Genomic DNA, 26,591 nt, shown 5'->3' on the forward strand with positions numbered 1-26,591 from the left:
GGAAGTTACAACAAACTCCACAAACAGTCAGGCCGAAGCTACAGAACACACATTTTGTTGCTGTAAAAATACAACATAAAGCTACAAAATGTAACTTTGTTAACTTTGAAAACAAGTAGAGCTGCAACGACTCTTGACTAACTGTTTTAAAATAATTTCAGTGATTCTGCCACCAGAAATGGCCGACATTTGCTGGTTCTAGCTTTTAAAAAGTCAGATGCAACGGTTTTTTTTGTCATATTTATGATACTTAAATTAATATTATGGGGGTTTGGAATTGTGGTCAATAAAGCAATCTATCGAAATAATTATCTTGGGCTGTGGGAAATCTTAACATCCATTTAAAAAACTATTTTCTGACATTTTATGGGACAATACGATTAATAGATGATTTAAGAAAATAATCTGCAGATTAATCGATAATGATTTATAAATAGTGTTAGGATATTTTCAGACTGCTGGCACAGAACAGAACTTTTTATTTTATTTTTCTTGTTAACTGTACCTTCGTAGGTAAGCAGATGTAACGGAGCATGATGTACAGTTTATCTTGAGGAAGTAAAACTCAATTTAATTCTAAAACAATACTCACACGCTCACATGCACATTGTCTTTGTGTTCTCTGTCATCAGGTCATTAACTTCAGTCTTCGCTCTTTGGAAAAAATGAATCTGAGCTCATTTTAAGGTTCAAGGTCTGTAACAAAGTATTTTTAGTACAACGGTTCATCTTTGTGTTACTGTCCCGTTACCTTCGCTGAGCAAGAAAACAGTGTGCAAATACTTTGGAAGATTTGAATAACTTGGACTGCTGAAGCCTGATATTAGCTTCAGACAGTGATGTACTCACAGACGAAGAAGATGAAGATTAAGGTGTGACTGACTTTCATGCTGAGGCTCTGATGTTTTACTGCCTTTATTAGTAGTATAGTACTGCATCGTGTCATGAGCATGTTTTGTATGTGAAAAGTGTCCTTAAAGGTCCTGTCACACATCTCCGTATGACAGAAACTTATGCCGGCGCATACGAAAATTTGTCAGAGTCCAAACACGTCCAACTTTTTATCAGATCGGAAAAGTGAACATATACAGATACGCATGTCCAGCGCATCACTTCCTAAAAAAAAATGTGTCAGACGAATGCCCAAGACATGCATAAGATATACAAAAATATGGCGTATACAAAATGTCGGCAACAGGCTGGTTTACGTTGATATAAGGTATAAGTAGTATTCGTTAAGAGCTCACTGTGTTACGTTGGGGTGCGTTGTTGAACGCTGATGTTTTGAGCATGTTCAAACCGACGTGTGCTTCATAAGATATGCAGACGTTACGTTACGTTAGACATACGTGAATACGGAATACGTACGTGAATATTTACCTACGTAAATAGAGTACGTAAATACCTACGTGAATACCTACATGACTACCTACGTGACTACGTTAGAGATACGTTAGATATAGGCTACGTCGGCTGACGGTGAATGCTACAGCCAATTTATTGATAACGAGTGGATAACCTATTCCTACCCGATGTTAAGATGATGCCTGACGACGGAGTAACTTATTAAACGTGTTTCTACAGTACAGCTAGCGTTCAGCATGTTAGCCGTTCTCCAGCATCAGCATGACGTGAACCAGATGGCACTTTTCCAGCTCCGTTGTCCAGACGCTCTGATACGTTTTAAATAAGTAAGTGATACACTATCAATGTTTGACATACGTATAATAATTTGTTATATATTCGTTATGTATTCGTCAGCTACAACACCGCTGTGGAAAAGTTGGACGTATTTGGACTCTGACACATTTTGAGCAAATTTTCATATACGCCCGCATGTTTCTGCCACACGGAGCTGTGTATGTCTGGCGTGTTTGGTGTAACGTCTGCGTCCTTCAAACGATCACATCATACCCTTAATTTATATCAACCTATTGCCGATATTTTGTATGCGCCGGCATAAGTTTCTGTCATACGGATATGTGTGACAGGACCCTTAAGTGACAAATAAATGTAATCAAATAAAAAGTCCAATAATTCCGTCTGAAATGTAGAGGAGTAGAAGTATAACATGCAGCATTAAATGGAAAAACTTAAATACTAAAGTATCAAATACTCAAATATAAGACAAGATAAGTTAAGTCAAAATTGAACTTAAAAAATATACAAAGTGAATTTAAAGGAGGTTTAGACAAAGTAAATAATGACTTAGCAATAGATCGTGTGCATGTGACGTCACGCTTACGTCCCAACCCGTAAATCAGCCATCAGCCAGTATATACACAACCAAGACGGCGCCCGTTCACGTGTGAGTTGCTGCAACGCTTCGTAATTTTCTTTGTATTTAAACGTCTAAGATTGAAAGAAATGCCAGACGTGTGCGCAGTGTATACTTGTGGTCATAACGCTACTCGTGACCCAGTGAAAAGGTTCTTTAGATTTCCTAAAATCATCAAAAACAATGATCCACAAAAGAGGGATGAATTACTGTCTACTGAACGCCGTCAGCTGGTTTAGCAACATAACTCGTGAGGATTTAACAGAAGAAAAAGCACAATTCACCCGTGTGTGTGGCGTCCACTTTATATCTGGTAAGAGCTAAAGCTATGTTTTCAATGTCTACGTTAAACATTTGTGCTTATGATATACCCGAACACTGTAAGACCTTACTTCTCCATATCGCTGACTGGTAAATAAGGCACTTTCTTTACATGTGATGGCAGCCATTTGCTCTTTTCTTCTGTGCATGTTTTTGTTTTGCTTATTCTTGAGAATACTTCACCTGCGAAAAGCAAAGCACCAATGTGAGAACATGCTTCGCTTAATCCAGCCATACAATCACAGTGTGCGAGGATAACATCGCCGCTCTTCTCACTCACAAACCACGGCTTGAGCGGTGTATCTCAAGTTCTTTGAGAGTGATTTACACGGGCATGGACGAGCACCCTGTCATCTTTCAGTGGTTTGGTAAGAAGACTACCAACCCAGCCAGAAACAAAGACATTATAAGCATCTAAGCTCTCGGCGGTAATGAATCTAAATCCTCAATATAATCAGACGGCTTTAGCGTGTACGGGTCAAGGTCGCAAATTTGGACTTTTTCCTCTGAATCTTGCCTTTGCAGAGGATCCAGAGAGTCAGTATACTTTGAAGTCAGAGTTGTATTGTTGTTGTTGTTGTTCGCTTTAGACGCCATTGTTGATTTGTATATCATCCAACATGGAGTCGCACGCATACGTCACACAGTTTTGTCACGTGTTTGCACACTATCTATAAAAGTAAAGTTTAGATTTTATCATTTCGCTACACAACTCACTTATTATTATTTGTGTCATTAGTAAATAATTATTACTGCTCCAAAACGTACTTAGTTTCATCACATCTGCTCAGACACTTAAAAGTAAAATACTAAAATGTCAAATATAACTTTTGAACACAACACAGCTAACGGAGCTAGCTTAACATACCAGGCAGGTGGCTAACCAGTTATAAAGACAACAGCGCTGCCGACGTTCTTTGTAGCTTCTACGAAACTTTTCACTTTTTAACTGTTAATATCTACAGGTTCACTTTCTCAGACAGGAAACGGAAATGCAAAACAATTATAGTAAAACATTGGGATTTACAAGTTCAATTCAAATCCGGCCCTTTACAACCAGTGATGGGATGAAGCTCCACGAAGCATCGAAGCTTTCCAGCAAATTGGTTTACAAAAGGGTATGTGCACATATTATGATTTATCGTGTGTGTGTGTGTGTGTGTGTGTGTGTGTGTGTGTGTGTGTGTGTGTGTGTGTGTGTGTGTGTGCGTGTGTCAACAGCAGTCTCGAGCAAATTCGTAACTGAACAGAATTGAATCTTCAGTTTAGAAAGCTCCACACTTTTATCGACTGTCCCTGAAACCATCATCCCTTTTATAGGTACAAGTCATTTTACTGTGTACTGTTTCCTCCTGCCAATCATTTTCTTTTCTGCTAACTTCTTCTTATTTTCTTCTATTATTAAAACAGTTCCCAAACAACCATTGTCCAAACTATCCTCAGCATGTAGGAAATTAATGAATGTCATTTTCTTGATAGGAGAAATGTGTGATGTTAAGATGATGTAAAAGTATTGTGAGACAGTCTCAGCTAGATAACATGACGGAACGAGAGTTGAGTGTGTAAATAACAGATTTTATTGACATACAGCTGTATGTAAACACAAAGGCAAGACAACAGGAAACACACACACACACACACACACACACACACACACACACACACACACACACACACACACACCCTACTGCAAGTAAATTTACTCATGTACTTAAGTGCATTATTATTTTATGGTACTTTATACTTCTACTCCACCACATTTTGGAAGCCAATATTGTACTTTTTACTCCACTACATTCATTTAAATTATGATTAATCAAATTATTAGCTAATACAAAATATAAATAAACACTGACATGTAATCATACGTTGAGATATCCAGAAGCAATACATAAAGTAAGTCATATGAGCTCCACCTTTATCAACGGTGACACATTAATGCATCAATAATTATAATTCAGTAATTTAATATATATGATTCTAACGAATCTGACGAGTACTTTTACTTTTGATACTTTAAGTATTTTTTGATGTTGATACTTTTGTACTAAAGATTTTGAATGAAGGGCTTTTACTAGTAAAAGATTATTGTTACAATTTAGTTTTGCTATTTTTACTCAAGTAACATATGAGTACTTCTTCCACCACTGCCAGAGCCGTTGATGTTTTTGCAACATTTTATTGTTAAGTTTCCCTCACTTAGTGAAATAACTTCCTCTCTCGCCCAGTGTCCGTCCTTCCTCTGGTCATGTGCTGTTGTTCTGCTGCTCCTCCACAAACATGAACATGATGGTGACCCTCTGCAACTCTTTCTGTCTCTGTTCAGGTTTATATGGGCCTCCCTGATGACCATTAATACCCTGTAAAACCACTGAAAAGGACTGCAAAATGAAGTGTTATATTGAAGCTGCAGTAGTTGATTATTTGTCCACCAGAGGGCAGAACGAACATCACAATGAAATACACTTTCACTCCTGGATAACATGACCAGATTACAAAAGTGCCTTTTAACGTCCCAGAAGGAAAGGTAGTGAACTCCACCCAGAGTTTAAAAAGAAATAAGTACAACTTTATTTTTTACAGGAACGTCTGACTCCACTTTGATATAAATAAAAATCAATAAAAGAAAACAGTATATATAATTATTTTTTAAAAAGTGCAAGCAATATGTCAAGCAATGAGGTCAACCAGTTCAAGCAGGATTACCTTAATACTGGGATGATGTTGTCAAACTCTGCAAACAATATTTCTGCTGAAGCCAAAAAGCAGTTTCCCAATGTTTGAGTCTGAGAAGGTTCTTTTTGCCCGAGCCAAACTCCATGCGATCTCAAAGGATGCCTCAGTGAATCGTTCAGCTGTGTTAGTCGTCCTGTGTTTGAGCCTTTGTTTTTTCGCTCCAAATGAGGACAAATACAAATTCCTGTACACTTGTCTTGAATGTTCCTTTACTTGTCTTGTGTGGCTCGTACCTTTCTTTTTCTTTTTTAACGGGAGCAGCTGTTGTCTGTCCACAAACCACATCTCCAGCATCTTCCTCTCGACTCCGCTGTGGTTTGATGCTCCAAAGACAAATCTTAATGTTCCTCGTGTGTCACGCTTTGTTTCTGTCCACCTGGTGTGCAACTCTTTAATAAGAAATCGAACCATTGTACGAAAACACACGCGAACTAGCATGTAATGGTGAAACAAGTCGTAGTATGCTCCAATTTAGCGATATAAATATATTTTTTGCAAATGTCCATATTCATAAGCATGCTTATGATAACATATTTTTTAATCACCTTAAGTTTTATTTATTTCTATACTAGCCCACCATGTATCTACCCGTCCAAGAGCACATTCACCATGTAGCGCTGATAGACCGCCAAAACTGGCAACTCTGCCAGTCAGGGTTGGGCCGAGCAAGTTTAAACATCTTGTTTCTCGTCTATATTTGCATCTTTTATCAATTATTATTACATATTATTTGTAGACTAATAGAGCAGACTCTGTTTTAATGGGTTGTATGTAATAGCCCTGTTTGTTTTTATGAAATATCTGTATTGACTGATTAATCATATCTATCACCCCTTTATTTAGCCCACTGCCATGCGAGCCACCAATTAAAGCTTGGCGAGCCGCGCAATGAGTAACTCTGCTGTAGAAGGACCGTCCTCAAGGTTGTGTTAATTGTCCCACCCAAAATCCTGTTTTTAAATAAATCTGTTTAAAGGGAAAATTTGCCGTTTCTTGTGTGGATGTCTAATCAGTGTTGTTGATAAATGCAGTCATTGAAACAATAAAAGGTAATAGGCTTGTTAAGCCACAGAAACAGGACAGAGGCAGTCTGGGGGAAAAGCCCCACAAGAAGAAGAGGAACAGCAGCAGGCCCATTCCGCTACACAAGGCCCAGAAAAAGAACCAGAAGAACCAGAGTTTATCATCGATTATTGGACTCGTATGTCTCCAATACCTGAACTGTTATTAACAAAAGAAGATCCAAGACTCATCAAAAGTGAGGAACAACAAGAGAAGATGGAGGTAAGATAAAAAAATAAAATAAAAAAAAGATTTAAAATGTAAGCAAATGCAAAGAAGAAATAAATCCTAATCATTGAATGAGTATAAAGTATACAGATGGATGCAGTGGCGGGCCGTGCATTTCATACCTAGGCCTTCAGTGATGTCCTACAGTCCTACCTGAATTATTCCACCTCTTAATACCATCATTATGACGCCATGGCTCTAGAAACTATACATTTAGACAGAAACGCAGTATAACCGGGCGTTGCATCACCCTAACAACAGAGTTATATTAATATGTACGAAACATTTAGTTGTAAATAGCATTCCCAGCAGTACAATGTGCAGTGCCTCTCGGAGGCTGTGAGCCGGGGGTACCGCTCGTAGTTAGTGATTTGGAAGTGGCGGACAAACCCTTTTCCCAGCTGTGATAGGCTCGCTAGCGTCGGGGTTGGCCGTCCTCTTCTCACGATGTCTATCTTTTCTTGAAAAGTTCGTCTTGAAAATGGCGTTGTAATGATATCTGCGACCACATCGATCTCTTCTCGTCCTTCAGCCATTGTGGGTTGAAAAAAACAGCTTGTAGAAATCTACACAAATTAGCTCGTTCAAAGTTTGCTAGCTCTGCATAGCTCTGCCTCTCAATAGTGTGTATCCAATGAAAAGACGTGGACGTGCTGATGTTATCGTACGCCTGCTAGCTGGCCCCAGTGTCCCCAACTCGACATCTGATTGGTTAACGCCACAGTTTTGTCTCCGTTCACTTTAAGCTACAGGCGCCCGCACTGTAGCTTCTGAAGGCCTCAGGGCAGATCTCGTGGACCCTGGCAACACATCATGGCTGAAATATGATTGGATAAAAACTCTAACATAAAGGCCAGACCTCCAAATCTCCATCTGAGGCTGGAAGCAGCGCAACCAAGAGGAAAGCTATGAAATGAAGAGAATAGACTATGGGGAATAATTTAATACATATTTGTGGAAAAATATATAAAAATGAAATGTATATTCTGATGATATTTAGGCCAGCAGAGAAGGCCTTGCTGGCCCTGACGGCCTACCACTGGATGGATGTCATCGGGTTTATCTCTGAAAGGAAAATTCATTCTAACTGGAATTTAATGGCAACATTAAGAAGGAATAACTGACACACACACACACACACACACACACACACACACACCAGTCCCAGCTGACAGGTCGCTCTCCTGTCCGTGGCTCTGCGCTCTGCTGCTCTCCGGCTGTCCTGCGGCATGGCTCAACGAGGGATCTCCGTCTACTCTGGAACCCAGCCTACTGCAAGAGACCAGAACCAGGCCATCACCATGCATTTCTTATGTGACTGATTACCTGATTCCGTTGAGCTGTCTGGCCTCCAGCTGGTACACTCCTGTCTCTCCCCAGCAGCCGGCACCCTAACCACTGCCACAGTGACCCTCTCTCCTTCTCTTGGAGGCGATTCAACCTCATCAGTTTATTAAGCTCACCTGTTCTCTTTGGCTACAACAGCTGGCCGATGTGCTCACTGCCCTCCCTTCCTACAGCTGACGTGCACCCTGCAGTACTGGCTAATGCACCTTCAATACCTCCACAGCACACATGCATTGGTGTTGTGGCAAACATCTGATTTTATATGTATTAAAAGCAAATACACTTTAGCTTAGTAAACTTAGTAAACAATATTCTCAGTCTAGCAGAAGATCCTCCAATGCTTCATTCCTTCTCAGTTATCTCCCTCTCCAATCAGTTATTAACAGCCAATCATGTCGCTGCTGTCAAGCTTTGACTCTGTCCTCCTGTCTGCTGCCGTCAGCTGTCATTTCAGGCGATATCGTTGCGTCACACTTGGATACTTACCTGTAGTGGAGCTGAAAATGCAAAGTGTGTCCTGAAGGTGATGCTTGAGGAAAGGAGTCATTCAAATCAAGACAGTTCATGTTTTTATCACAATTGTGTGATCTTTCCCAAATTGAAACTTTTATAAAAAATGAAACTTCCAACTGCATTGATTGTCGTAGAGCGCCGTTGTATTTATATTTCAATCTGTGTAAACAAAAGACACACAGATGAGGAGAAGCTCCGGTAGTCACTGCTGAATGTCTCAGCTGACTTCCTGTCAAGTTTCTACTGTTGACTTGGTAGTAAAGGCACCAACATGCCACCAAAATACTTTACCTTACTCACCACGACATACTGATCACCAGCACAGTAATCCGTAATGATTATACTGTACAGGTAATTATTAAAGTACTGCTTTTAAGTCATTGGCAAAGTCATCGATTGGAGCTCGGAAACCAGCATGCCGTGTGCATCCTCCTGTTTTTGAGTCTTTAATCTATTTCTGCAGGTAATGTTACCCACTCTCTGAATGTATGAATGCATTTGTGCCTCTGAGGATTTCCATTTAATATATTTAGCTGTTGCTTGCTCTCACTTGTTATGTGACTCAAAGAAAGACAAGGGAACACTTCTTACATCTTATTTCACTTTATTTTAATTGAATTTACTCAGCATGTTTTGCACTTTCACTACTAAAAATGTCTGCTTTGTACACTACACCACTTTAGATTCAAGAATTATGTCCAATAACCCACAATGTTCAATACTTAATTCATGCATTTCATTACTCGGTATTAATATGCCATTTTACACAGGTCCGACACAATGATGGACACAATCAGCCTTCTGAAGCCACACTGTGAACCATCCTGCTGCCAAGAGAAAGCCCATAAGCAACTACATTTAGACATTTTATTATGAACAATTTAACAAATAATAAGGTAAAAGCAACAATAAAATAAAAAATTGGTCAAACAGGAGGTTCTCTAAAGAAGAGACACAGAGACAAATTCCTCTCACAGGAGCGGAAAATAGTAAAAAATGTAATGCGGGGGTCAAGTATCCCCGTTCCCCTTAGGAGTCTCAAAAGGCATTCTGGGAAAGTGATTTTACAAATGATGCACCTGTAAATAAAAGGCAAGTGAGAAGTCAAACAACTCTTTGTCACAAGTCACCCATCTCCTACAAAATGACGTTTCCATACAACTAAACTGCATCCTCAATTACATTTCAAGGGAAACGTATTTTGTCTCGGACGACAGTCGATGTTTTAAACACGTTGTAAATTGAAACCAAAACAAAACAAAAATGCCACAAAACGACTTGGTTATGTTTGGTAAAAGATCATCGCTTGGTTTGAAGTGATTTGTGTTTGTTTAGTTTGTTTTCTACTTACAGACGTAAATTTAAAAAAGGTTGTCGTTAACTTTTGCTTTCAGTCGTGTGTTTGGTTGTGTGCGAACTTATTTATTAGGAGACCAGGTTCCTTTAATTCACACAGTAGTAATACTGAATGTTGGTCAATAGTACAATCTCCCACTGTGGTTACAAATAATACTTTATGACTATTTTGTCAATATGTTTCTGGACCATACATTTCTGTACATTTAAGTCGTTAAAGACGTGAAGCGGAGATCTACAAAATAAATCTCCCTCGACTTTCTCCGACTCTCCTGAAATGTTTCTTTTTATACAAAAACTAAATACGGGAAGCTCAAACGTTCTTCTCTCGAAGGTTGTCATCGGATCTACACATTCTGTTGAGCACGCTGTGAAACTGTATCACTGCATATATGCAGTTAATGTCTAACCAGAGGAGGCAGCGATGAGCAGGTCGGCATTTATTTTGCCATTCTTTAATTTTCTTCAGACAGAAAGTGAAGCCTGTGTTTGCCTCACATTATGCTGAACGTTAGCTGTAAACTATAACCAGCAACTGATATTCAGCAGAGCCTCTGACTAATCTCAGAAGACACCAGGAATTCCCTCCAGTCTTTCTCCTTTTTCCTCTCTGTTCATGAGCTAGATTCATAAAGTCCAAAGATTTCACACGGATGCATCCTTGTCTCAGTTTATGCCAATTAATGTCTCTTGGTGTCCACTTATGTCTTTCCTTGGACTTTATATGCAATTGCAGCGGAATCCAGATTAAGCCTTCAGGACCTTTTTTATCTAAAGGCCCTGTCACACATATCCGTATGGCAGAAACATAAGCTGGCGCATTCGAAATATCGGCAATACGTTGATACAAATTAAGGGTAAATTGTGATCGTTTGAAGGACGCAGACGACACGCCGAACAAATGTGCAAAGTCCAAATAAGTCCAACTTTTCCACAGCGGTGTTGTAGCTGACGTATACATAACGAATACATAACTAATTATTATACGTATGTCAAACATTGATAGCGTATCACTTACTTATTTAAAACTTATCAGAGCGTCTGGACAACGGAGCTGGCAAAGTGCCACATAAACCAGCGTATTGCCGATATTTTTCTATGCGTGATGCATTTGTTGGGTATTCGTCTGATACATTTTGTATTAGTAAGTGATACGCTATCAATAGGTTAGACATGCGCATCTGTATATGTTCACTTTTCCGATCCGATGAAAAGTTGGATGTATTTGAACTCAAATTTTCATATATGCCAGCATACGTTTCTGCCATGTGTGACAGGGCCTTCACACCTCAGGGTAATTCCTGATTTCTTTGGAGACTATTACCACTTGTTCTATGTTGAGTCCTCCTTCAAAGTCTTCTGTACATTTTTTCCGACCTGTTCTGTGACATTTCAGGCGTCTCCTGGTGCACTTTGTCCTTATACTCCATCCTCCATAAACTTTTATTCTCCTTTTTCTCCCCTTTGTCATTCCACTTGCTTTCACTATCAACAACAGTTCGGGGGAGAGTTTTAAGCAGATCTTTCTCTACACAAAAATGTTTAAAGTTTTAAATCTCTCCTCTTTTCATCCACTTTTGCCTTCTATTATATTTTCAACAGGTTTCTATTTTCCCTCCAGCTCAAAGAAAGCTCAAGCTTTGATATTATAATTCCAAGTTAGTATTATTTCCTTTCCTCCTCTTCTTCGTCCTCTCTGTCTTCAGGTCACACCGTGGTCACAGAGAGCAGAGGGTTGTATATTTTCTTTCCGTCCGGCGACCTTGAGCCGTGAGCCAGCAGCTCCTGGATGGTGATCCAGTTGTCGAGGATGCGTCGATTCCTCTTCTTCATGATCTTCTTCTGGCTCAGTAAAAGGATGTTGTTGCTGGGAGAGTCATGTCGGGAGGGAAGCTGGGCCGCCTGGGATGAACCGAGGTCTTCAGCTCCTCCTGCTGATGAACCGTCCCTGGATATAAAACAAAATAATACTGATTTAGAACACCGTCTGTATTTGACCTGTCATGGTCTAAGATATTTATTACGCATTTTATACCCTGGAGTCCTGAAAGATGTTTTTATTAACTGCTCTACATCTCTAAGCAGCTTTTACTCTGTTGTTTTGGTTTTCTGAGTCTTTGGTTGAGTCTTGTGGCTCTCACCAAAAAATACAAACCCACAAATGATCTCCTGCTTTTCCTTTTGTCAAAGTTATGCAATCACTGCTTGATATTCCAGCTGTGAGCAGGGACTACATTTAGAAGTAGTTTGACTGCCTGAGAAACTCTGAGTCAACCAGTGAACCTTTCTGTGCAAAAAATAAAAAAGGAAAGGATTCCGCCTCCAGCTTGTGGGTTTGATGTTTTGACAGCGTAGCTTGTAAAATGTGTTTCATCATCACCCACTGAACTACTTTGTTCAAGCTTCTGATGCAGCCTCAGATAAAAAGTGAATAATGTTGTGAAACATGTCGCTTAGTAAAGTAGCGTCCTGTGTTATTCCTTATTTGTAGCCCCATCCCTTTAAGCCCTGCACTCACAGGTAAGGATGCTGATTAACGTCCGAGTCCACCTTTATTAGACGACCACCAACAAAAGAAAAGTAATAATGATGATGATGATGATGATGATGAAGATGTTGACAATGTGGCATCGGGTCGGTTTTTATATATAGCTGTGTGTCATCAGCGTAGCAATGGAATGGTATTCCATGCTGGCTGATGACACGGCCAAGGGGCAGAGTGTAGAGGGTGAACAGAGTGGGGCCAAGAACCGACCCTTGAGGGACACCACAGGTTACTGGGTGTATCTGCGAACTTGCACCTCCCAAGGATACATACTCTGTTCTTCCAGAGAGGTAGGACCGGAACCAGCTCAGGGCGGAGTCAGAGAGTCCGATGGTGTAGTGGAGGCGCTGAAGGAGGATCTGATGGTCGACCGTGTCGAACGCTGCAGTCAGATCCAGGAGTATTCTCTGTTTGTTTTAGTCTCAGTGTTTCAGTATTCCTGCTACATTTGCAGATTTAATTTGGGATTTTCATAAATTAACTTTGACTGATGGATTAACGAGGAATTTGTCATCAAGATGTTTAATGAATTTCACACTGCATGACATCTTATCAGCGGAGGAAGGTAAGAGGATTTTGTTGTTGACAATTATCTTCACGTCTCAGGATGTGGTGGTGAACACAAAGCTGGGAAACTGTGAGCGCCTGAGTGACAAAGAAAACAATTTAAAAGCTTATAACATGTCCTAATAACCCCTTATCTCGACACCCTTATGTGTACACAACACCTCTGAAAATACATCTAAAATATTGACTCTAGGTCTTAATCTCTATAAAGATAGGTGACAATTAACTTAAATATATTTTACATAAGATATACTGCAAGGATAAATGAAGCACTATTTAGGTCAGGGATGGGGAACCTTTTTCCTATCAAGGGCCATTCATTTCACCTTTCTTTTATGCTGTGCAAAAAAGCAACTTTTCTATCCATGTATCTTTTCGTTTTTTCAGAAAACAATCCTGTATTAGTCCCACAACGGGGAAATGTATCTTGTCACAGCAAAAGAACATATGAAGTAAAAAGGCAGTAAACAATAATTAAATAGAATAAAAAATAATATAAGTACCAAGTGGTTGATAGAAAATAAAGTGAGTATTGCACATGGCAGTGATAATTGCACAAATTATAAAAAGTGAGTATTGTAAATGGCAGTGATTCCACCACAGCAGTGGTGGAATAGTCTGTTTTTGGTGTGGTGGTCTACCTCTCTATCTTCCCATGTTTTCATGTTCCGCTCTGCAGAGAGCTGCTTGTTGGGCCAAACTCCGCTGAAGAGCGTTAATTTTATCCAAACGCAGCTCGAGCAGTTCGGCATTTTTCGTTCAGTAATGACGCTCAAGATTATTTCTCCTTGAAAGTACAACATGCCACATCCAGCTTTCTCTGTTTTCTCTGTCACTGATGTCAATGACAGTCTCGTTTAATATTGAAGTTTTTTGACATGATGTGACCACGTGATGACACGTTCCGCTCGTGTTGTGTTCAAGGACTCTGACCTTGGCGAGGAAAAACAGTCGCCCATTTAAAATATTGCCGTCTAGTTTTTTTTGCTAGTGGATTTTTATTGCGTGTGTTTTATGAATTACCTTGAGGGCCGGATCAAATGATCACACAGGCCGTATACGGCCCAGAGGCCGGAGGTTCTACACCCCTGATTTAGGTGTTTCCTTCAGTCATTTTCTTTTAAATTTAGTATATAACTAGACTTTGTACTCCACCTGTCTCCTTTGAGGTATTCCAGACGGCTCTGCATCATGAACTCTCTTCTTCGTCGGTATTCTCTGGCTCTCAGCAGCTGCTGCTTCCTCTCCTCTTTGCTCCAGTATCGGCCCTGTTGGAGCAAAATTTCACAGACGTTTATCACTGGTTTAATGTTTGTCACAACGTGTAAATAAAAAGTTAAGTGAGGAATAATGATGATGCAAAATAAATACACTAAATTAATGTGTGATTCATAATACCACAGGTGAAGATAGATACAGATACAGCGTTTTAGTTTCAAGTGTTTCTCAGTTATTAATGATTATCGGAGGTCAGTTAGTGAGCGCTGTTGTGATTGGCAGGAGGTGAAGAAGAGTAATAAAAAAAAGGCAGTCAAACACACGGAGAGAATGGAAAACTAGTAAAAGAAGGGCTAAGAGAATATTCGAGTAAAGGCAAGAAAGATAGTATTTGGCAGTAGGTTAGGTTTTCTTTATAGTCAGGTTTCTATCCAAATGTATCACAAACTTTAACTGAATTTAGGAAAATATCTGCAAAATAAAATGAAGAATTGCATGTTTCCATCCACTACTGTTATGTGAGATAAACAGAGATTATTTTAATCTGCCACTATTTTTCTTCTCTTCATCGGAGCATAAGCTTCAGTGGACGTCTTCATTTACTCACTAAATCTGTTTTTATTACACTTTTGCTTCCATCGAATTCCCTTCGGCAGAGTATAAGAACGTATTTGCGATATTTTAATTTGGTTGTTTCTTGTGTTGTGCTTGTGTGTCTAATCGGTGATGTTTATTAATATTTGGGGTCATTGTTATTTAATTTAAAGGGAGTCTGTTTTATTTTGAAGGGATATCATTTTATTCAGGAATTATATTTTTTGGTTAAATTATTCTAGTCAAAATATAATTTGTTGTCTGTAAACTACACTTATTTTACTTTTTACATCCCTGTCTGTGGTCAGTTATTTAAAAGAGGATGTAGTTCTAAATGAATATGTCTGAACCGGTAAGTATATATATTTTTTTAGCAGGTTGTAATAATTTCACTTGTGTTTGGTTAAAGAGCCTAAAAGCCAGTGTCAGCCCTTTGAACTGCTTGTGAAAGGGATTACTCTGCAGACCTGTTTCATCTCACTGGCAGCGTCGTCGTCGGTCGTCATGCCGCTGCGTTCCTCTCTGATCTTTATGGCTCTGGCCTTCAGAAGACGATCCCTGACCGGCCGCTTGGCCACGTAGCGAGTGCCGTCGCTCCGGATCTTGACCTGGAAGCAAAGAGGACGAATAAGTTGTTGTCCAAAGTCATGCTGAAACCGAGCATTTAGAGGCAGAGCAATATGTTTCCTTTATGGAGTCGTTGTTCTTAAGATCATTCTTGCCCTCGTTTTTTTTAGCTCCCTCAAGTCTTGAAGTTTCAGTACACCGTTTACCTTCCACTCCATTCGTTGTGGTGAGGCAGTTGGTGATGAGTGCGTCAGGCTGAGAGGTAAAGCCAGTCCTAACCGTGAGGCGCCTGTATATTGGTCCTCCAGGCCACAGGGGGCACTGTTCACACTCCTGGGGCTAGCTGGGCCACTGCTGCCTGTGCCCATCCCTCTCTCCTCTCCCTCGGCCCTCACTCGGTCCAGTGGGTCCACCAGGCCCTCGGAGGGCAGGGTCATGCAGCTCTGGTAGCGCTCTAAAGGTTTGTTGTGGCTGTGGTGTCTTCTGGTGAAATAGGGACTGGACTCAGCACTTCCACCTCCAGGCCTGTCGATGGTGCCACCTGCAATAATAACAATAGAACTGGTAGTCAAAAAATACCATGAAAATACCTTTATTTTAAACCATTTTTAACAAACACATTTGTCTTTATAGCCAGTGTTTGTCACCAATAAGCATTGTGTAAATCCTTAATGTCGAACAAATGTTGTTGCATTTCCTTCCTCAAGAAACATTTTGAAAAGCCGATTTTTAAGCCAACACATCCATGTTTGCATCGGCTAGCAGTCCTTTACCACCCAGCTTTTGATGGCACATTGCAATTTTTCTTGGCTTATTACTGCCACAAACTATGATCTGTGGGAAAGCTTGACACCAAGCAACATTATAAAGACTCCATTCATCACAGATAATGCCACTTTAAGAAATGCATCCTTGTGTGCATGCTAGCCACGAGATTGTTGCTACAAAATGCAAGACATGTAGTATCCACAATCCAAACATGAAGCTGGGCTACATTCTTGTTTTAATTTTACAAAAACACACTTTTATCATGGGTCACTTAGATGTGTTTATGATAGAGCCTTGTCTCAGCAGAAGTGTTTCTAGTCTGAAAATCAACCAACATGGTTTTGTGTGAGTTAATTAAAACACAGTCGACCACAGATTAACTGGAGAAACACGCATGTGTACCTGCTCTGGAGCCCCGCCCTCCATCAGCCACGCCTCTTCTTGAAGATGACCCCGCCTCTCTAGTCAGAGAACTGATGATGACAAGAAAACCAGCATAATATCCAATATTAAAACAAATGTGCATTCAGTTTAACAATGTTTAAACTAACAAATGTGTTAAAGGCAAAACCATGAAGGAGACCTGAACTTGGAGGGTGTAGAGGGGGTGGAACTTGAGCCATGCGTCACATTGCCATTGGCTGTTTCGTACTTCCTGTAAGTGCTCGGGGAGAAAGAGCAGCTGAGGTTCGAATGGCGTCTCTCTCTGTCTCGGTCCCGCCTGTGACGCCGGGGGGTGAGGGGGGAGTTCAGTGGTGGGAGGCGACCGAGGGGGAGAAGAGGAGGCGGAGACAATAGTCGTCTCCCTTCTTCATCTTCCTCTTCCTGGGGATGCGGGATCTGCTCGGTGCTGACCAATGGTGTGCTCCGGCAGCTCTCCCCTCCGGTGTTGTAGGCGCTGGTGCTGTCTTTGTCGTCCGATCGTTCTCGCTCCGGGAGCTCGTTGATGGCCGACAACTCGTGGCGATGAGGATCGTTATCACCGTTGTCCTCATTATCATTATCCATACCTACAAGTACAGAATTTGTTTTTAAATTATTGTCTTACCGATGTTAAAAGATTAAAAGGAACTGAAATCCCAAAATGTTATTTACATTTGGAGGCAATTCAGTTCACGTTTCACCTTATTTAAAAAATACATATTTGGATTAAAGCAAAATCTTCATGAGTTCAACTCTTTTTTTAGGTAACCAAAGATTCAACTGTTTCTTTAATATTGCATTTTTGACGCAGATTTCTGTGTTATCAATTTGGTCATTTAAGCAAAGTGAAGTTATTAACATTGAAGACAATGAAAATGTTGAATTTATACAACAAACTTTTTCTAATTGTCGTGGACAGAGTGAACACATTTAAGCATTCTAAATCTCTATTTTCTTTAAAATTAAGCCTTATTCAAGAGTCTTTTGCTGTCATCTCGTGTTTGATATCTTTACAACAAAGTGATTTAAGACTGCTCTGTACAGCATTACATCCCAGATCGGGTGTAAAAGGCTTCAATTTAATAAGTAGAGAGAATTTAATGTTTCATCACATTTTACATTTAAATAAAGAAATAAAGTAGTAGAACATTTTTGCTGTTATGACAGTTTAGGTGTCATGTATTTAATATTCTATAATATCCTGGTAAAGGCTGTGCAAATCCAACAACAATGCTGCTTGTGTGGATAATTCATAAAGTTTTGAAAGGCCAGACAAATGCTTTTCATTTAATTTATTTAATCTGTACAAACAAAAAGTGTACGAATGACTGGTTGTGGTTTTACGGACCATGTGACGGACTATCTGGAGTCTCTGTTAGGGTCCAATATTATTTTAAATCATCGATTAGAATAAAGTGGGATTTCTCAATTTTTAAAAATAAATTCACAGTTGTTGTTGTTATGGTTACCTGCTTCAGGAGTGCCTGGTCTCCCCGCTCCGGCTGCCACCGTCTCCTCCTCCATCATCCAGGCTTTCAGACATCTCTCTCTGAGCTGCTGCATCTTCTGTGCTCGAAGAATGTTGCGACACTTGAACTCCAGGTGGCGCAACTCCTCCTCAATCAGCGCCATCTCATGCTCACTTAAAGTCGCATTGCAGTTCACGTCCACCACAGAAGAAGAAGTTTCCTTCTCTGCCTCTTCTCTCCCTTGCTGGACTTTCAGCTCTGCTCCGATATCCTCACAATCATTTTTCACTGCTTCTCTTTGCTGTTTTTCGTTACGTTTTTCGTACTGGCACTTGATCTCCAGCAGCTCCTGATATCGCTGGCACTCCTCCTCCGTCAGGCCTGGCATCATCATAGTCAGAGGGGGCTGAAAGTGATGGTGGTGGTGGTAGAGCTGCATGTCAGAGGACAAAAAATACAATCAGAGCATGTGGATAACAAATGTTTTTAGCTACGATATTTGTGTGGCTTCAGGGATGGCAATGTAAGACTGTCATCTGTGACAACACTTTGGCCAAGTCTAAAAACTATTTCATGGATTATTTCTTACTTTGTCAATTACAATTAAAGACTTTTAGTGGCTAAATGTAACTGAAGATGTCCTAATAAATAAACGTGACATACATGTGTCAAGACAGTCAGAAAGTGTTGATCCTTGCCCAAGTGCACAGCTCATCATGGCCACCAGATTACTTCATGCAGACCTCTGTCAACAAGAATGAGGACTCCACACAACTTCCCACAACAAACCATTTGCCTGAACAGTGACTTGAACCCTAAACCCTCAGATTAAAAGTCTGATGCTCTACCATCTGAGCTATCCAGGCTTCAAGAAGACTATCCTGTGGAGGAAACGATCATCCGTAAATGGATGTTTGAGGTCAAGGAGACAATAAAATGTTTGTCAATTACCATTGCAGACTTTTGTGGCTAAGCTTAACTGAAGGTGTCTTAATTAATAAAGCCTTAAAAATATGACTTCCATGTGTCAAGACAGTCAGAAAGTGTTGACCCTTGCCCAAGTACACAGCACTTCATGGCCACCAGCTGACTGTGGAACTCATTGAAACCTCTATTAATGATAGTGAGGACTTGTCAAGTAGACTGTGGTCTTCATGCAGACCTCTGTCAAAGAGAGTGAGGACTCCACACAACTTCCCACAATAACTAGTCGCCTGAACAGGGACTTGAACCCTGGACCCTCAGATTAAAAGTCTGATGCTCTACCGTCTGAGCTATCCAGGCTTCAAGAAGACTGTCCTCTGGAGGAAACGATCATCCGCAAATGGATGTTTGAGGTCAAGGAGACAATACAATGTTTGTCAATTACCATTGCAGACTTTTGTGGCTAAGTTTAACTGAAGGTGTCTTAATTAATAAAGCCTTAAAAATATGACTTCCATGTGTCAAGACAGTCAGAAAGTGTTGACCCTTGCCCAAGTAAACAGCACTTCATGGCCACCAGCTGACTGTGGAACTCATTGAAACCTCTATTAATGATAGTGAGGACTTGTCAAGTAAACTGTGGTCTTCATGCAGACCTCTGTCAAAGAGAGTGAGGACTACACACAACTTCCCATAATAAACTTGTCGCCTGAACAGGGACTAGAACCCTGGACCCTCAGATAAAATGCTGATGCTCTACCATATGAGCTATCCAGGCTTTGAGAAGACTACCTCTGGAGGAACCGATCAGCCGCAAATTGATGTTTGGGCTCATGCAGACAACAAATGTTTGTCAATTACCATTGCAGACTTTTGTGGCTAAGTTTAACTGAAGGTGTCTTAATTGATAAAGCCTTAAAAATATGACTTCCATGTGTCAAGACAGTCAGAAAGTGTTGACCCTTGCCCAAGTAAACAGCACTTCATGGCCACCAGCTGACTGTGGAACTCATTGAAACCTCTATTAATGATAGTGAGGACTTGTCAAGTAGACTGTGGTCTTCATGCAGACCTCTGTCAAAGAGAGTGAGGACTCCACACAACTTCCCACAATAACTAGTCGCCTGAACAGGGACTTGAACCCTGGACCCTCAGATAAAATGCTGATGCTCTACCATCTGAGCTATCCAGGCTTCGAGAAAACTAACCTCTGGAGGAACCGATCAGCCGCAAATTGATGTTTGGGCTCATGCAGACAATAAAATGTTTGTCAATTACCATTGCAGACTTTTGTGGCTAAGTTTAACTGAAGGTGTCTTAATTGATAAAGCCTTAAAAATATGACTTCCATGTGTCAAGACAGTCAGAAAGTGTTGACCCTTGCCCAAGTGAACAGCACTTCATGGCCACCAGCTGACTGTGGAACTCATTGAAACCTCTATTAATGATAGTGAGGACTTGTCAAGTAGACTGTGGTCTTCATGCAGACCTCTGTCAAAGAGAGTGAGGACTCCACACAACTTCCCACAATAGACTAATCGCCTGAACAGGGACTTGAACCCTGGACCCTCAGATTAAAAGTCTGATGCTCTACCGTCTGAGCTATCCAGGCTTCGAGAAGACTATCCTCTGGAGGAACCGATCAGTCGAAATCGATGTTTGGGCTCATGGAGACAATAAAATGTTTGTCAATTACCATTACAGACTTTTGTGGCTAAGTTTAACTGAAGGTTTCCTAATTAATAATGCCTTAAAGATGTGACATGCATGAGTCAAGACAGTCTTAAAGTGCTGTCCCTGGCCCAAGTGCACAGCTCATCATGGCCACCAGCTGACTGGAACTCATTGAAACCTCTATTAATGATAGTGAGGACTTGACAAGTAGACTGTGGACTTCATGCAGACCTCTTTCAACGAGAGTGAGGACGCCAAACTACTTCCCACAATAGACTAATCGCCTGAACAGGGACTTGAACCCTGGACCCTCAGATTAAAAGTCTGATGCTCTACCGTCTGAGCTATCCAGGCTTCGAGAAGACTATCCTCTGGAGGAACCGATCAGCTCGAAATCGATGTTTGGGCTCATGGAGACAATAAAATGTTTGTCAATTACCATTACAGACTTTTGTGGCTAAGTTTAACTGAAGGTTTCCTAATTAATAAAGCCTTAAAGATAGTGACATGCCATGTGTCAAGACAGTCATAAAGTGTTGATCCCTGGCCCAAGTGCACAGCTCATCATGGCCACCAGCTGACTGTGGAACTCATTGAAACCTCTATTAATGATAGTGAGGACTTGTACAAGTAGACTGTGGTCTTCATGCAGACCTCTTTCAACGAGAGTGAGGACGCCACACTACTTCCCACAATAGACTAGTCGCCTGAACAGGGACTTGAACCCTGGACCCTCAGATTAAAAGTCTGATGCTCTACCGTCTGAGCTATCCAGGCTTCGAAGAAGACTATCCTCTGGAGGAACCGATCAGCTCGAAATCGATGTTTGGGCTCATGGAGACAATAAAATGTTTGTCAATTACCATTGCAGACTTTTGTGGCTAAGTTTAACTGAAGTTGTCTTGATTAATAAAGCCTTAAAAATATGACTTCCATGTGTCAAGACAGTCAGAAAGTGTTGACCCTTGCCCAAGTGCACAGCTCATCATGGCCACCAGCTGACTGGAACTTATTGAAACCTCTATTAATGATAGTGAGGACTTGACAAGTAGACTGTGGACTTCATGCAGACCTCTGTCAATGAGAGTGAGGACTCCACACAACTTCCCATAATAAACTTGTCGCCTGAACAGGGACTAGAACCCTGGACCCTCAGATAAAAATGCTGATGCTCTACCATCGGAGCTACCCAGGCTTCGAGAAAACTAACCTCTGGAGGAACCGATCAGCCTCAAATTGATGTTTGGGCTCATGCAGACAATAAAATGTTTGTCAATTACCATTGCAGACTTTTGTGGCTAAGTTTAACTGAAGTTGTCTTGATTAATAAAGCCTTAAAAATATGACTTCCATGTGTCAAGACAGTCTTAAAGTGCTGTCCCTGGCCCAAGTGCACAGCTCATCATGGCCACCAGCTGACTGTGGAACTCATTGAAACCTCTATTAATGATAGTGAGGACTTGACAAGTAGACTGTGGACTTCATGCAGACCTCTTTCAACGAGAGTGAGGACGCCAAACTACTTCCCACAATAGACTAATCGCCTGAACAGGGACTTGAACCCTGGACCCTCAGATTAAAAGTCTGATGCTCTACCGTCTGAGCTATCCAGGCTTCGAGAAGACTATCCTCTGGAGGAACCGATCAGTCGAAATCGATGTTTGGGCTCATGGAGACAATAAAATGTTTGTCAATTACCATTACAGACTTTTGTGGCTAAGTTTAACTGAAGGTTTCCTAATTAATAATGCCTTAAAGATGTGACATGCATGAGTCAAGACAGTCTTAAAGTGCTGTCCCTGGCCCAAGTGCACAGCTCATCATGGCCACCAGCTGACTGTGGAACTCATTGAAACCTCTATTAATGATAGTGAGGACTTGACAAGTAGACTGTGGACTTCATGCAGACCTCTTTCAACGAGAGTGAGGACGCCAAACTACTTCCCACAATAGACTAATCGCCTGAACAGGGACTTGAACCCTGGACCCTCAGATTAAAAGTCTGATGCTCTACCGTCTGAGCTATCCAGGCTTCGAGAAGACTATCCTCTGGAGGAACCGATCAGTCGAAATCGATGTTTGGGCTCATGGAGACAATAAAATGTTTGTCAATTACCATTACAGACTTTTGTGGCTAAGTTTAACTGAAGGTTTCCTAATTAATAAGCCTTAAAGATGTGACATGCATGAGTCAAGACAGTCTTAAAGTGCTTGTCCCTGGCCCAAGTGCACAGCTCATCATGGCCACCAGCTGACTGTGGAACTCATTGAAACCTCTATTAATGATAGTGAGGACTTGACAAGTAGACTGTGGACTTCATGCAGACCTCTTTCAACGAGAGTGAGGACGCCAAACTACTTCCCACAATAGACTAATCGCCTGAACAGGGACTTGAACCCTGGACCCTCAGATTAAAAGTCTGATGCTCTACCGTCTGAGCTATCCAGGCTTCGAGAAGACTATCCTCTGGAGGAACCGATCAGTCGAAATCGATGTTTGGGCTCATGGAGACAATAAAATGTTTGTCAATTACCATTACAGACTTTTGTGGCTAAGTTTAACTGAAGGTTTCCTAATTAATAATGCCTTAAAGATGTGACATGCATGAGTCAAGACAGTCTTAAAGTGCTGTCCCTGGCCCAAGTGCACAGCTCATCATGGCCACCAGCTGACTGTGGAACTCATTGAAACCTCTATTAATGATAGTGAGGACTTGACAAGTAGACTGTGGACTTCATGCAGACCTCTTTCAACGAGAGTGAGGACGCCAAACTACTTCCCACAATAGACTAATCGCCTGAACAGGGACTTGAACCCTGGACCCTCAGATTAAAAGTCTGATGCTCTACCGTCTGAGCTATCCAGGCTTCGAGAAGACTATCCTCTGGAGGAACCGATCAGTCGAAATCGATGTTTGGGCTCATGGAGACAATAAAATGTTTGTCAATTACCATTACAGACTTTTGTGGCTAAGTTTAACTGAAGGTTTCCTAATTAATAATGCCTTAAAGATGTGACATGCATGAGTCAAGACAGTCTTAAAGTGCTGTCCCTGGCCCAAGTGCACAGCTCATCATGGCCACCAGCTGACTGGGAACTCATTGAAACCTCTATTAATGATAGTGAGGACTTGACAAGTAGACTGTGGACTTCATGCAGACCTCTTTCAACGAGAGTGAGGACGCCAAACTACTTCCCACAATAGACTAATCGCCTGAACAGGGACTTGAACCCTGGACCCTCAGATTAAAAGTCTGATGCTCTACCGTCTGAGCTATCCAGGCTTCGAGAAGACTATCCTCTGGAGGAACCGATCAGTCGAAATCGATGTTTGGGCTCATGGAGACAATAAAATGTTTGTCAATTACCATTACAGACTTTTGTGGCTAAGTTTAACTGAAGGTTTCCTAATTAATAATGCCTTAAAGATGTGACATGCATGAGTCAAGACAGTCTTAAAGTGCTGTCCCTGGCCCAAGTGCACAGCTCATCATGGCCACCAGCTGACTGTGGAACTCATTGAAACCTCTATTAATGATAGTGAGGACTTGACAAGTAGACTGTGGACTTCATGCAGACCTCTTTCAACGAGAGTGAGGACGCCAAACTACTTCCCACAATAGACTAATCGCCTGAACAGGGACTTGAACCCTGGACCCTCAGATTAAAAGTCTGATGCTCTACCGTCTGAGCTATCCAGGCTTCGAGAAGACTATCCTCTGGAGGAACCGATCAGTCGAAATCGATGTTTGGGCTCATGGAGACAATAAAATGTTTGTCAATTACCATTACAGACTTTTGTGGCTAAGTTTAACTGAAGGTTTCCTAATTAATAATGCCTTAAAGATGTGACATGCATGAGTCAAGACAGTCTTAAAGTGCTGTCCCTGGCCCAAGTGCACAGCTCATCATGGCCACCAGCTGACTGTGGAACTCATTGAAACCTCTATTAATGATAGTGAGGACTTGACAAGTAGACTGTGGACTTCATGCAGACCTCTTTCAACGAGAGTGAGGACGCCAAACTACTTCCCACAATAGACTAATCGCCTGAACAGGGACTTGAACCCTGGACCCTCAGATTAAAAGTCTGATGCTCTACCGTCTGAGCTATCCAGGCTTCGAGAAGACTATCCTCTGGAGGAACCGATCAGTCGAAATCGATGTTTGGGCTCATGGAGACAATAAAATGTTTGTCAATTACCATTACAGACTTTTGTGGCTAAGTTTAACTGAAGGTTTCCTAATTAATAATGCCTTAAAGATGTGACATGCATGAGTCAAGACAGTCTTAAAGTGCTGTCCCTGGCCCAAGTGCACAGCTCATCATGGCCACCAGCTGACTGTGGAACTCATTGAAACCTCTATTAATGATAGTGAGGACTTGACAAGTAGACTGTGGACTGGACTTCATGCAGACCTCTTTCAACGAGAGTGAGGACGCCAAACTACTTCCCACAATAGACTAATCGCCTGAACAGGGACTTGAACCCTGGACCCTCAGATTAAAAGTCTGATGCTCTACCGTCTGAGCTATCCAGGCTTCGAGAAGACTATCCTCTGGAGGAACCGATCAGTCGAAATCGATGTTTGGGCTCATGGAGACAATAAAATGTTTGTCAATTACCATTACAGACTTTTGTGGCTAAGTTTAACTGAAGGTTTCCTAATTAATAATGCCTTAAAGATGTGACATGCATGAGTCAAGACAGTCTTAAAGTGCTGTCCCTGGCCCAAGTGCACAGCTCATCATGGCCACCAGCTGACTGTGGAACTCATTGAAACCTCTATTAATGATAGTGAGGACTTGACAAGTAGACTGTGGACTTCATGCAGACCTCTTTCAACGAGAGTGAGGACGCCAAACTACTTCCCACAATAGACTAATCGCCTGAACAGGGACTTGAACCCTGGACCCTCAGATTAAAAGTCTGATGCTCTACCGTCTGAGCTATCCAGGCTTCGAGAAGACTATCCTCTGGAGGAACCGATCAGTCGAAATCGATGTTTGGGCTCATGGAGACAATAAAATGTTTGTCAATTACCATTACAGACTTTTGTGGCTAAGTTTAACTGAAGGTTTCCTAATTAATAATGCCTTAAAGATGTGACATGCATGAGTCAAGACAGTCTTAAAGTGCTGTCCCTGGCCCAAGTGCACAGCTCATCATGGCCACCAGCTGACTGTGGAACTCATTGAAACCTCTATTAATGATAGTGAGGACTTGACAAGTAGACTGTGGACTTCATGCAGACCTCTTTCAACGAGAGTGAGGACGCCAAACTACTTCCCACAATAGACTAATCGCCTGAACAGGGACTTGAACCCTGGACCCTCAGATTAAAAGTCTGATGCTCTACCGTCTGAGCTATCCAGGCTTCGAGAAGACTATCCTCTGGAGGAACCGATCAGTCGAAATCGATGTTTGGGCTCATGGAGACAATAAAATGTTTGTCAATTACCATTACAGACTTTTGTGGCTAAGTTTAACTGAAGGTTTCCTAATTAATAATGCCTTAAAGATGTGACATGCATGAGTCAAGACAGTCTTAAAGTGCTGTCCCTGGCCCAAGTGCACAGCTCATCATGGCCACCAGCTGACTGTGGAACTCATTGAAACCTCTATTAATGATAGTGAGGACTTGACAAGTAGACTGTGGACTTCATGCAGACCTCTTTCAACGAGAGTGAGGACGCCAAACTACTTCCCACAATAGACTAATCGCCTGAACAGGGACTTGAACCCTGGACCCTCAGATTAAAAGTCTGATGCTCTACCGTCTGAGCTATCCAGGCTTCGAGAAGACTATCCTCTGGAGGAACCGATCAGTCGAAATCGATGTTTGGGCTCATGGAGACAATAAAATGTTTGTCAATTACCATTACAGACTTTTGTGGCTAAGTTTAACTGAAGGTTTCCTAATTAATAATGCCTTAAAGATGTGACATGCATGAGTCAAGACAGTCTTAAAGTGCTGTCCCTGGCCCAAGTGCACAGC

General features: G+C 41.3%; 1 protein-coding gene and 17 non-coding genes across 18 annotated transcripts in view; all 18 read right to left on the bottom strand.

Moving 5' to 3' along the window:
- Positions 1 to 11,008: 11,008 nt before the first annotated feature.
- Positions 11,009 to 26,591, bottom strand: part of pdzd4 (PDZ domain containing 4) — a 48,510-nt gene continuing 32,927 nt past the window's right edge. Inside the window, exons 11-17 of the mRNA XM_029435882.1 lie at positions 17,993 to 18,425; positions 16,684 to 17,110; positions 16,503 to 16,573; positions 15,539 to 15,873; positions 15,233 to 15,373; positions 14,109 to 14,221; positions 11,009 to 11,789 (exon numbers count right to left, since the gene is read on the bottom strand). Coding sequence (XP_029291742.1) covers positions 11,549 to 11,789; positions 14,109 to 14,221; positions 15,233 to 15,373; positions 15,539 to 15,873; positions 16,503 to 16,573; positions 16,684 to 17,110; positions 17,993 to 18,425 — 1,761 coding nt within the window. The 3' untranslated portion in view covers positions 11,009 to 11,548. The remainder of the gene's footprint in view (positions 11,790 to 14,108; positions 14,222 to 15,232; positions 15,374 to 15,538; positions 15,874 to 16,502; positions 16,574 to 16,683; positions 17,111 to 17,992; positions 18,426 to 26,591) is intronic.
- Positions 18,786 to 18,858, bottom strand: trnak-uuu (transfer RNA lysine (anticodon UUU)). Its single transcript has one exon. It is a non-coding gene; the product is annotated as a tRNA-Lys (tRNA).
- trnak-uuu (transfer RNA lysine (anticodon UUU)) lies at positions 19,204 to 19,276 on the bottom strand. The gene has a single exon. It is a non-coding gene; the product is annotated as a tRNA-Lys (tRNA).
- On the bottom strand, positions 20,038 to 20,109 carry trnak-uuu (transfer RNA lysine (anticodon UUU)). The gene has a single exon. It is a non-coding gene; the product is annotated as a tRNA-Lys (tRNA).
- Positions 20,456 to 20,528, bottom strand: trnak-uuu (transfer RNA lysine (anticodon UUU)). Its single transcript has one exon. It is a non-coding gene; the product is annotated as a tRNA-Lys (tRNA).
- trnak-uuu (transfer RNA lysine (anticodon UUU)) lies at positions 20,872 to 20,944 on the bottom strand. The gene has a single exon. It is a non-coding gene; the product is annotated as a tRNA-Lys (tRNA).
- On the bottom strand, positions 21,295 to 21,367 carry trnak-uuu (transfer RNA lysine (anticodon UUU)). Its single transcript has one exon. It is a non-coding gene; the product is annotated as a tRNA-Lys (tRNA).
- trnak-uuu (transfer RNA lysine (anticodon UUU)) lies at positions 22,132 to 22,204 on the bottom strand. The gene has a single exon. It is a non-coding gene; the product is annotated as a tRNA-Lys (tRNA).
- On the bottom strand, positions 22,550 to 22,622 carry trnak-uuu (transfer RNA lysine (anticodon UUU)). The gene has a single exon. It is a non-coding gene; the product is annotated as a tRNA-Lys (tRNA).
- On the bottom strand, positions 22,968 to 23,040 carry trnak-uuu (transfer RNA lysine (anticodon UUU)). Its single transcript has one exon. It is a non-coding gene; the product is annotated as a tRNA-Lys (tRNA).
- On the bottom strand, positions 23,386 to 23,458 carry trnak-uuu (transfer RNA lysine (anticodon UUU)). The gene has a single exon. It is a non-coding gene; the product is annotated as a tRNA-Lys (tRNA).
- Positions 23,803 to 23,875, bottom strand: trnak-uuu (transfer RNA lysine (anticodon UUU)). Its single transcript has one exon. It is a non-coding gene; the product is annotated as a tRNA-Lys (tRNA).
- trnak-uuu (transfer RNA lysine (anticodon UUU)) lies at positions 24,221 to 24,293 on the bottom strand. The gene has a single exon. It is a non-coding gene; the product is annotated as a tRNA-Lys (tRNA).
- Positions 24,639 to 24,711, bottom strand: trnak-uuu (transfer RNA lysine (anticodon UUU)). The gene has a single exon. It is a non-coding gene; the product is annotated as a tRNA-Lys (tRNA).
- On the bottom strand, positions 25,062 to 25,134 carry trnak-uuu (transfer RNA lysine (anticodon UUU)). Its single transcript has one exon. It is a non-coding gene; the product is annotated as a tRNA-Lys (tRNA).
- Positions 25,480 to 25,552, bottom strand: trnak-uuu (transfer RNA lysine (anticodon UUU)). The gene has a single exon. It is a non-coding gene; the product is annotated as a tRNA-Lys (tRNA).
- On the bottom strand, positions 25,898 to 25,970 carry trnak-uuu (transfer RNA lysine (anticodon UUU)). Its single transcript has one exon. It is a non-coding gene; the product is annotated as a tRNA-Lys (tRNA).
- trnak-uuu (transfer RNA lysine (anticodon UUU)) lies at positions 26,316 to 26,388 on the bottom strand. The gene has a single exon. It is a non-coding gene; the product is annotated as a tRNA-Lys (tRNA).

The sequence above is a fragment of the Cottoperca gobio genome, chromosome 7 (genome assembly GCF_900634415.1).
Source record: "Cottoperca gobio chromosome 7, fCotGob3.1, whole genome shotgun sequence".
NCBI lineage: Eukaryota > Metazoa > Chordata > Actinopteri > Perciformes > Bovichtidae > Cottoperca > Cottoperca gobio.